Source organism: Myodes glareolus, chromosome 24, assembly GCF_982192425.1.
Source record: "Myodes glareolus chromosome 24, mMyoGla1.1, whole genome shotgun sequence".
Taxonomy (NCBI): Eukaryota; Metazoa; Chordata; class Mammalia; order Rodentia; family Cricetidae; genus Myodes; species Myodes glareolus.
In genome coordinates this window covers 49110204-49121530 of record NC_142049.1, presented here as the reverse complement: position 1 = coordinate 49121530, position 11327 = coordinate 49110204, and the positions used below count along the sequence as shown (strand labels likewise).

Sequence of the window (11327 nt, the reverse complement as noted above, 5' to 3'; positions counted from 1 at the left end):
AATATTCGTAAGCACCGCTCCAGGGTTCGGGAGCTCTACGCAAAATGGGCACTAACAGAATGACGAGGTGCTTAACATTTTTTGTTTAATTGGGCATTGTCAGGGTAGGACCCAGCCATGAGTCTCAATAGAAGCCTGGGTCTCAGTAGTTTGCCCTAAGGCAATACCTCATTCCAAGAAAGACAGCAGAGACCACCCAGGCACCACCCAGGAACAGACCATCCAAAGGAAATTCCTAGCATTCCAAACGTTGTAAATAGGATCACCTGCCAGCACACACCCATCGCTTTTCACCAGGACACCCCTAGACAAATGTCAGTCAATCAGGGGTCCTGAACCTTAGAAATCCCTCACCCCTACCTCTGCTATTATAAAAACCCCACCCCAACTGAGCTTGGGCTCTCCAATTACTCCTTTATCGGGGAGTCCGAGTTCACGAACTTGTGTAAGAATAAAGGTCCTTTGCTTTTACATACAGGACTTGGTTTTGGGGAAGGGGGGACTCTGTGATTTGGGCATAACAGTCAGTGCACAGGAGGCAAGGGCAGGAAGACAGAGGAAAGTGAGGTCAGCCTGGTCTACAAAGTCCTAGGTTGGCCCAATTACATAGTGAGATTATAAAAAAAAAAAAAAAAAAAAAAAAAAAAAAAAAAAAAAAAAAAGCTGGTGCATTGATTCAGCAAGTGAAGATATTGTAACCCATCCTGGTGACCTGGGATGAATCCCTAGAACCTACATGGTGGAAGGAGGTCCTCTGAATCCACGTCATACTATGTCATATGTGTACCCTCCTCCCCTTTGTTTAAAAACACACAAATGCAATTAATGATAGGAGCTGGACATGTAGCTCAGCTGCCAGTGACTTGGGCATGGTGGTGGGGCAGCACTGGGGAGGCAGAGGCAGGTGGTGGGGCAGCACTGGGGAGGCAGAGGCAGGTGGTGGGGCAGCACTGGGGAGGCAGAGTCAGGTGGTGGGGCAGCACTGGGGAGGCAGAGGCAAGTGGTGGGGCAGCACTGGGGAGGCAGAGGCAGGTGGATCTCTGTGAGAATGACCTTTGCTTCAATCCTGCTTTCAGCGCTTGCATGACTTCCTTGCAGTGCATGTGATCTGAGAAACATGGGGACAATGAAATAAACCCTTTACTCCCTGAGCTGTTTTTGATCATGGTGTTCGTCGTAGCAATAGAAAGCAAACGAGGACACATCTTGATCTTGAAAAAAAAGGTATGCCAACTGTTTTCAGCACAGGTTGTGGGGCATGGTGGACACTGTTAGCTTTGTCAGTATTTATTAGCAGAATTTATTCCTGGGGCTGTAGAGATAAATCAGTGGTCAAGGGCAATGGCTTTGTTCCAGAAGGCCTGGATTCCCAGCACCACATGGCAGCTCAGAAGGTCTGTAACTCCACTCTCCACAGCTCTAATGACCTTCTTCCTGACTCTAGGCACATATATGGTGCATAGACATACATGCAGACAAAACAGTTATACACATAAATTACAAATATTAATCTTTCAGCCAGGTGGTGGCAGTACACACCTTAATCCCAGCACTCAGGAGGCAGAGGTAGGCGGATCTCTCTGAGTTTGAGGCCAGTGTCATCTTCAGAGTGAGTTTCAGGATAGCCAGGGATACACAGAGAAATCCTGTCTTGAAAAGCCAAAAATAAGAATAAAAAATAAAAATTTTAGCAACAAATTTTTAAACAAAATTCATATTTTTAACAAGAAATATTTTTATGTTTACAAACATTAACCTTTCAATATTTGTTTTTCCTTTTGTAAGATCTCTGATAATTTTGTAAAATCTAAAACACATATTTGGGCCGGGCAGTGGTGGCGCACGCCTTTAATCCCAGCACTTGGGAGGCAGAGGCAGGCAATCTCTGTGAGTTTGAGATCAGGCTGGTCTACAAGAGCTAGTTCCAGGACAGCCTCCAAAGCTGCAGAGAAACCCTGTCTCAAAAAAAACCAAAACCAAAACCAAAAAAAGCTGGTGTGACCTGGCAGGTCGGTTCCTTTAAAAACTTGGGGGCTTGAAAGGGCAGACATGCTGGACCAAAGGCTTCAGTACTAGGTGCACACCATGATGCCACAGGAGACCAAGTTGCCCAACCAAGAAACGGTGGACTGATTGGTTTGTGTGTCAACTTGACACAAGCTGGAGTCATCATCAGAGGAAGGAGCCTCAGCTGAGGAAAGGCCTCCTTGAGATAGATCCAGTAGTAAGCCATTTTCTCATTTTGTGATCAATGAGGGACGGGGAAGGGGAGATGGGGGGGGCGGGGAGGCCCCAGAGGGAGGGAAGGGCCCAATGCATCATCGGTGGTGCTGGACTGTTGGTCCTGGGTTCTATGAGAAGGTGTGCCTTTAATCCCAGCACTTAGGAGGCAGAGGCAGGTGGATCTCTGTGAGTTATAGGCCAGTCTGGTCTACAGAGTGAGTTCTAGGATAGCCAGGCCTGTTTCACAGGGAAACCCTGTCTGGGGGGGGGGGGGAAGGAGGTGGGCTGAGCCAACTCTGGGTAGTAAGCCAGTACACAGCTCCCCTCCATCAACTCCTACTTCCAGGATCCTGCCCTGCTTGAGTTTCTATTCTGACTTCCTTTAGTGATGGACAGCAATGCTGAAGTGTACGCCAAACAAACCCTTTCCTCCCCAACTTGCTCTTTGGTCCTGCTGTTTTGTCGCCGCAGTAGAAACCCTGACCAAGACAGCGAGTGTTCTGAATGGGACATAGGCAAGAGCTGGCCCAGCCACACTCAGAGCTCAATGTGTGTGCTGAATGCATGTGTTAGAGGAAGTAGCTACTGTGGCTTTGTTGGGAACGGATATCAAAAGGTTAGATTGAAGAAAACACTTTATTTCCATACGGTGCTGGGGCGGGGTAAGGACTATGCAGGGACATTGGTCCCCACTCTACAGTTGCTGGGACGGCCTGAGGATGTAGAGAAAGTGTGTCTTTCGTACAGGCAGCTTGGCGTGTTGGGGGATACGGACCTCTTCCTCGAGGTTGTCCTCATGCGCACCTCCACGAAGCCCATCCCGGATGGCCTGCAAGCGATGTCGCTTTTCTATGAGCCAGCGGCTCCCATCCTGGACATCTGGCTGGGTCCTCCGCCTTGGCATCTTCATGATCCAGAAAGCCACCCGCCGGGGCTCTGGGTGAAAATTATCTATGGCCTTCTGCACAGGCACCAGGGTATCTCCTTCCTCCACTTTGGGCACCTAGGAATAAGGCACGGGGACATGCTGGTCAAATGCCACACATCCAAGGAGCTGGACCGCCTCAACCTGCATTTCAGCTCACTGGGTGCTTTTCGGTTAAAAAGCCCTTTTTGGGACGATAGTTCTGTTTTCTGTCTGGCCAGCTGCATTCTTTGTGGAATACGTTTGGTTTTATTATTTATTATTTACTTATTTTTTGAAAGATTTATTTATTTTTATTTGAATTAGTGCTTTGCCTTTATGTATGTCTGTGTAAGGATGCCAGATTCCCGGAATTGGAGTTACAGTTGTGAACTGCCATGTGGGTGCTGGGAGCTTCACAGGCACGCCCCCCTCCCCCCCAGGCAGTAGTAAGCTAACAGGCACCCGTCTTGCCAGAAGTCATCAGTTTTCCTGGGTCTGTGAAACGCATGCTTGGTATCATTGCTATTACCTAAAGAATTGTAAATTGTGTCTGGTGGAAGCCTTGTGGGGAGCAAACCCCTTTTTTCGAAGAATAAAGAGACATGAGGAGGAGATGGGTCTGAGCTGATTTGTTCACTCTCAGTTTTCCCGTGCTGTTCTGAACCCTGAGGGTGCTGAGGCTGATCTCAAAGGCCCCAATAATATGGGGTCCCTGAATGTTAACTATGTGTTCCACTTGCATGCATCAGCAGTGCTCTTGCGGAGAATGTGAGCTGGGGTCCCAGCACCCGTGGAGGAACCTCGCAAGCTCATCAGACTCACCTGATGCCCTCTCTGACCTGTCAATTTTTTTTTTTTTTTGAGAAAGGATTTTTTTGTTTAATAGTCCTAGCTATCCTGGAACTCACTCTCGTAGACCAGGCTGGCCTCTAACTCAGTGAACTCAGAGATCCACCTGCTTCTGCCTCCTGAGTGCTGGGCTTAAAGACGTGCACCACTACTGCTGGCCTAAATATCTATATCTATAGATATCTATCTATATAATTTATTTTATTTTTTATGAGGGTGTTAGGTCCCTTGGAACTGGATTTACAGTTGTGAGCTGCCTTGTGGATCCTCTGGAAAAACAGAGAGTGCTCTTTTTTTTTTTTTTTTAAAGATTTATTTATTATGTATACAATATCTCCTCCATGCATGCTTGCATGCCAGAAGAGGGTGCCAGATCTCATTACAGATGTCTGTAAGCCACCATGTGGTTGCTGGGAATTGAACTCAGGACCTCTGGAAGAGCAGTCAGTGCTCTTAACCTCTGAGCCATCTCTCCAGCCCACAGCGAGTGTTCTTAACCAAATGTATTAGCTGGGTGTTGGTGGCACACACCTTTGATCCTAGCACTCAGGAGGCAGAAGTAGCAGCGAAATTTCTGTGAGTTCAAGACTAGCCTACTCTACAGAGTAAGTTCCAGGCCAGCCAGGGTTACATAGGAAAAAAACTTATATCAAAAAACCAAAACCAAACCCAGAACAAACAAAAAAGAAAGCATTAAGTTTGAACCCCAACATTTGGGAGGTAGAGGCATAAATATTGGGTCACCCTAAATCAAACATCTTAAACTATGCCAGGCGTGGTGGCACATGTCTTTAAACCCAGCATCTAGGAGGCAGAGGTAGGTGGATCTCAGAGTTAAAGGTCAGCTTGCAATACAAAGCAAGTTCCAGGACAGCTAGGGCTATGACATAGAGAGATCCTGTCTCAAAAAAACCAAAACCGAAAACCAAACCAAAATAACATAAAACACAAAAACAAACATGGCATGTCACCATTCCTGGTTGTCTATACCAAATTTCTCTTTCTGAAATCACCCTAACCTCATCTGGGCTTAATGGTGCAAGTTCAGGGCTAGCGTAGGCTACAGAGTGAGACCTGTCTCAAAAAAAGGCTCCGTCAGTGAAGTGCTTGTGCCCAGCTCTGAGAACTCGAGTTCAGTCTCCAGCGTTCACGGAGGAGCCAGGGGCAGCACATGCTGGTAATGGCCACACTTGGTTGGGAGGGCAGAGGCTGGAGGATCCCTGGGGTTCCTGCCAGTCAGCTTGACTGGATGAATGAGCTTTAGATTCAGTGAGAAACTCTGTCCCCCCAAAATAAGATAGAGGCCTATTGTGTCCCACACCTTCAATCCCAGCACTCAGGCAAAAGCAGGGAGTGGGGGGCAATCCCAGTGAGTTCAAGGCCATCCAGCTACATAATGAGACCCTATCTCAAAAACAATAAAAATAAAAACAAGTAGGTAGAGAGTGATTGCCCTACTTGGGCATCCCCTGTGTGGGCACAGATAGACACACAAATCCCAAACTAAACCAAAATAAACAAAAAATCTCTGAGATGTGCCCTGTACTACTGCAATTGCTGGACTTTTCAAAGACTGAAGTTCACAAAGCCATTGGAGATGCTAAAACTCTCTGAGAAGATCAAAACACTTTCTGAAGTTTACAAGTAGACTTTTTGGGTTTGTTTTGAGACAGGGTCCTGATATGTAGCCCAGGCTGGCCTGCCACTTGCTTTATAGATCAGGCTGGCCTCCAACTCACAGAGATCCTCTTGTCTCTGGCCTGAAATTGTGGCAATCCTCCTGTCTCAGTCTTTCAAGCACTGGGATCGTCTATGTTTACAGCCGCACCTATTGACCTGCCCTTCTGACACAGACACACTGAAATTTGGAGGATATTCCATGTACAGAGTATGCACTGGCTAATCTTAAATACCAACTTGCCACAGCCTAGTATCACCTGGGAAGAGGCCCTGAATGGGAAATGAACTAGGTCAAGGTTGTTAATGGATGTGGGAAGACCAATCCCTCGTGGGCAGCACCACTCCTTAGATCCTGAACCACCTAAGACAGGCAAAGCAAGTAAAGATGTGTTTTTTTCTCTCTTTACCCTTGACAGTAGGAATGGCTGATGTCATGAGTTCCCCTAAGGATGGGTTGTGAACCAGACAAACCCATTCCTTCCCCACGCTGCTTTTGGCTAACATAGTTTATGACAGCAACAGAAGGGGAACTGGAACAGTGTGGCACAGTGGACTTTCTCAACTAAAGAAAAATGCTGATTCCTGGGGCAAGGGAGGTCCTTACCTTCCAGTCGCCTTCTGTGCTCCCCTCTGGCTCAATGGAGGCCACCACCTTCTCAGAGACAACCACCTCCCCTGTCCTGTTGTCAGTCATCTGTGAGGGTGATACGAGAGAATCAGAACACACCTGCTTTCCTCTCTCTTGTCAGGAAAGCAGCACCATGGGTGGTGGAGAGGCACCTTGTCTATCTGCAGATGGCTGGAGAGGGTATGGTTCCCCATTCTGTGCTCTTGATTCTCTTCCTGATGGAAGTTCTTGGGAAGGTCCCGGAAGTCCATGGGGGAGGAGAAGAAGTTGTCCAGGTCTCGTAGCAGGTCATCCTAGGGTCAGAGAAAAACAGTGTGTACGCCTGCTGCACATCCAGGGTGTCCCTTTCCCCTCGATCCTCTGGTCCCCAGAGCCGCTTGCCACAATATTCATCTGTCTTTCTGTCCCAGTGCCTTGCTGTCTGGCTACCACCTCTCCTCTTTTTTTCACCTCTTACCCCATACATAGGCAAGCTTGGCACCCCTGACTGGGGGGGCTCCACCTCTCAGCCACTACAACCCCAGCCCTCTTCTATGTATTTATTTTGACTGGGTCTCACTATGTAGGTCTGACTGACCTGGAACTCAGTATGCAGACCAGACTGGTTTCAAATTCACAGACAGTGTCCTGACTTTACCTCCCAAGTGCATGGGTAACCAGGTCTGGCTCTTTTTATTTTTTGAAACACAGTTTGATTTAAGTTGCCTAGGTTGACCTTGAACTTTTTTTTTCGAGTGAGCCAAGGACCTGCTGCCTGGGATGCTGGGCTTTCCTTGGCCACGCCCAGTTTCTCTTCCTATTTTTGTGCTGCCGGTTCCCCATCACCTGTCTGTTCAACCTTATAATCCTGCTTTTCCTTGAGATAAAGTCTCATGTATCCCAGGCTGGTCTCAAACTTTCTGTGTAGGAGAAGGTGGTTTTGGACTCTTGTTCCTTCTGCCTCCCCCTCCTGAGTGCCTGGCAATCAAGCCCAGGCTGCATGCATGCTAGACAATCATTCTGCCTTCGGAGACACGATTCCAGACCTCTGTGTTCCGTTGACTCCTTTTCTTATCTCCTGCCTGGCCCATCTCTCTCTGTCCCCCAAGCCTTGCCATTACTCACTTTTAGAAACAGTCGACTGAAGCTTTGGAGAAGACTTTGAAGGCCCAGAAACCCGGAGGAGTTCTCCTGAGCGACGGCATCATGGATCGGGACAGCAAAAGAGGACACGAAGGCTGAGGGGAGCAGCAGCAGCAGAACCCCCAGTCGACACATTGCGGGTGGTAGGCTGTAACAAGGGCAGTTTCAGCCTCTGTGGCCCCTTCCCAGGCCCGGGTCTCTGGGAAGCTCCCGCCCGCCCACCTGCCCAGCGTCTCTCGGCTCTTGTTTGCACTCTCCATTTCGGGCACAGTTCATTCGGGTTCGACCACACTCAGACCCGGTTCCTCACCTTTGCCTACATCCGCTCCTTCTCCTGGACACAGTTCGGCCACCCGGCTCCGGACACCGCCGGACCGGGACAGTTAATATCCAGTTTTGGCCTCGAGCCTGGGCAGATTACTGAAGGGTTCGTTGGGTGCCACCACTCCGCGAGACTGGCCACGCCCCAATTGTCTGACCACGCCCACCCCGCGACCACCGTAGTATCACCATTACGGCACCACCGAATCCATACCTCTATTGTTCATTAATCACACATCTCTCCCCTCCTCTCTCTTTTTGGTTTTTCGAGACAGGGTTTCTCTGTGAAACGGTTATGGCTATCCTGGAACTCTCTTTGTAGACAGGCTGGCCTCGAACTCACAGAGATCCACCAGCATATCTTCCTAAACTCTGATCTCTAAAATACACGCCTGTCACGTCCCTTAAGGCACAGCCTTTTGTCTCTCTGCCTCCGACCCCGCTGATAACCTCATGGATGAGCCAGGCCTTCCTTCCGCGGTCCTGCCCCTGCATACAGAGTCATGCCTCCACTCTTCATTACTTTCCTTAAGTCAGATCAAGGCCCTGTTCTATAACCATGCTCCCACCAGATGATCTTACCCTCTATTATATTACCTGGCCTGGCCTCTGCGCCCCATCGGGTATTGGCCACGCCCCCGTCGCAGAGCCACGCCCTAAACACTGATCTCAGGCCTTGGAACCCTTAGTCCGCCCAGAGTTCTCTGCCTCCCCCTCCCGACTTTCCAATGGGAGTCAACCAACAATCACGGGTGGCCGCGCCCTTTAAGTCAGAGTACTGCTTCTGTATCCCAGAACTCCCTGGACCTCTGTTTATCCCATATTCGGGTCTAAGATCATTAATTTTATTTAGCAGAGTGTTAGCACATAGGAATGCCATGGTGCATATGTGGAGGTCAGAGGGCAACTTTGAAGAGTTGATTCTGGCCTCAGGTCGAACTTAGGTTTGACTGTAAATGCCTTCATTGCTAAGGGATTTGATTTACCCTCATTCATTGACTACCTCTGATCACTACCATAGATGTCTTCTCATTTTCCAGCTGATTTCATGTAAAAAGTACAACTATTTATTTATTTTTATTTTATTTTTTAAAAAGATTTATTTATTATGTATACAACATTCCTTCCATGTGTGTCTGCAGGCCAGAAGAGGGCACCAGATCTCATACAGATGGCTGTGAGCCACCATGTGGTTGCTGGGAATTGAACTCAGAACCTCTGGAAGAGCAGCCAGTGCTCTTAACCTCTGAGCCATCTCTCTAGCCCCCTTATTTATTTTTTTTAATATTTATTTATTTATTATGTATACAATATTCTGTCTGTGTGTATGTCTGCAGGCCAGAAGAGGGCACCAGACCTCATTACAGATGGTTGTGAGCCGCCATGTGGTTGCCAGAAATTGAACTCAGGACCTTTGGAAGAGCAGGCAATGCTCTTAACTACTGAGCCATCTCTCCAGCCCCCAAAGTCCAACTATTTTAAAAAAAAGCCTAATTACAGTCCTTTGTTATATTTTTTCCAAGAAAACCCCAAATTCCCGAACCCACAGAGCCCATATGCCAGTCACGCTTGGCTGTGAATTTGGAGACAACTATCCTGTCTTCTTCCATTTCTTTCTTTCTTTCTTTCTTTCTTTTTTTTTTTTTTTTGATTTTTGAGACAGGGTTTCTCTGTAGCTTTTGGTGCCTGTCCTGGAACTAGCTCCTGTAGACCAGGCTGGCCTCGAACTCACGGAGATCAGCCTGCCTCTGCCTCCCGAGTGCTGGGATTAAAGGCGTGCGCCACCACCGCCCGGTTTCTTCCATTTTTTTCTCATTTCTTGCCTTTTAAATGTAGAAATAGGGTCTTATGCATCCTCGACTGGCCTTAAGCTGTGCAGTGCAACATGGCCTTGGATCTGTGTGTGCACCATAAGCAGGTGCAGAGATCAGGTGGCAACTTTCAGGACGCTGTTCTTCCCACCATCAAGTGGACAACGGTGGCGGTAGCCTTTTCCTTGAGTCACCTGTCCGTCTCACGACCGTGCTTTCTTTGTTGTTTTGGGGGTTCTGTTTGTCTATTTTCTTAGAGAAAGTCTGTAGTTCATCACACGGCTTAGCTCTTCATGAACAAGAGCATGAGTCATCCTGAGTCATCTGGGAAGAGGGAGCTTTGGTTAGAAAATGTCCCTATCAAACTGGCCTATAGGCAAGTCTGTAGCGCGGTCTGGATTAATGATCACATTGAAGGGCCCAGCCCACTGTGGGCGGTTCCATATCCCCCCCCCCCCACCGTTCCTAGGTGCTGTGAGCAAGCCATGGAGGGAGCCAGCCAGTGAGCAGCACTTCCTCACGGCCTCTGCTTCAGCTCCTGCCTCCAGGTTCTTGGTTTGACTTCCTGCTCTGACTTCCTTTCAAGATGAACTATAACTGTCATCTTAGATAAAACCATTACTCCCCAAGTTACTTTGATCATGGCAGTTTTCACAGCAGTAGAAAACAAACCAGGACATCCAGGCCAGCCTCAACCTCCCAAGCGCTGGGAATATAGATGAGTGGTGTCATTTTTACTTAGACTTTTATATTTAAAAGAGTAAGACCCAGGACCCTAACTCTTTGGCCCCCAGGCCCCCAGGCTCCGCCTCTATTCTGCGACAGGTACCACTTGCAGCCACTCGTGCCTGTGTAATGAGGAGTCTACACTTCCTTGGATCTTCAGGAACTCTGGGGGGTCCAGCCCAACAGGCTTGACTCTGGCTCACAGGGAAGCTGTGTCCTTCTCAGAAGTAAACAAACCCACCTCAACCCCCTACTTATCAAGCAGAAACAGGTTGGACCAGAGGCAGCTCCGGTGGAACGTCTGTCTAGCACACGTGAGACTCAGGGTTCTGAGTTTCATCTCCAGTTACACACGCATAAACAAACGCGCGCGCGCGCGACTGCAGAGATGGCCCAGTGGTTTAGAACACCGGCTGCTCTTCCAGAGGACCTGGATTTATTTGACTCACGCACACAGGTGGACCACAACTATCTGTAACTCCAGTTACAGGGGATCCAGTGCCCTCTTCTGGCCTCTGGCAGACATGTAGAAAAACGCTCATACAGAAATAAAATTTAAAAATCTAGAAACAGAATAAGAATAAAAACACATATAAAATTGGTAAAGATTATTTTGTTTCCTTGCCAATTCCACATCCTCAGCAAACACAAATTACAACGCAAACTCGGGCCCCCAGGCAGAAAGAGGGCGGCGTGCAATTCCCACGCGGTCCCAGAAACACGCTCCTCACCTTATCGCGCGGAACTTCCCACCCCAACTCACACACCCCAAGCAGAATCCCGATTCCCGCCGGTGTGACTTAGGTCGCGTCCCCACTCCATCAGAACTAGGAGTTGACTCTCTTCCCTCAACTCCCAACGTTCAATACCTTCTCCCCCAGACACCGGAGTCCATGTCCCAGCCCTCCTCCCTCAGACCCAGGGTCCAGATCCCAATACTCTTCTCTCAAAACCAGGGCTCCAAGACCCAGCCTCCTCCCTCACAGCCAGGAATCCAGACCCCCATAACTACCTCCTTTCCTAGAGACCCCAACTTCTGCACCCAGTGTTTAGATGGCCT

The 11327-nt window shown here is 48.5% G+C and overlaps 1 protein-coding gene across 1 annotated transcript; it reads right to left on the bottom strand.

Annotated features, from left to right (window-relative positions):
• Positions 1–2840: 2840 nt before the first annotated feature.
• Positions 2841–7879, bottom strand: Dkkl1 (dickkopf like acrosomal protein 1). The gene is made up of 5 exons (XM_048438030.2): positions 7720–7879; positions 7392–7557; positions 6440–6580; positions 6264–6353; positions 2841–3226 (listed from the first exon to the last, which is right to left on the bottom strand). The coding sequence occupies exons 2-5, from the start codon at positions 7542–7544 to the stop codon at positions 2918–2920; spliced, it is 693 nt and encodes a 230-aa protein (XP_048293987.1). The 5' UTR covers positions 7545–7557; positions 7720–7879; the 3' UTR covers positions 2841–2917.
• Positions 7880–11327: the final 3448 nt, after the last annotated feature.

Excerpts from the sequence above, each read along its gene's own strand:
- Dkkl1 (XM_048438030.2), bottom strand. The coding sequence starts at position 7,544 with ATGTGTCGACTGGGGGTTCTGCTGCTGCTGCTCCCCTCAGCCTTCGTG. Across the intron at positions 6,581-7,391 it reads TCAGTCGACTGTTTCTAAAA|GATGACCTGCTACGAGACCT; the intron begins GTGAGTAATGGC and ends CTCTGACCCTAG. Across the intron at positions 6,354-6,439 it reads GCCATCTGCAGATAGACAAG|ATGACTGACAACAGGACAGG; the intron begins GTGCCTCTCCAC and ends TCACCCTCACAG.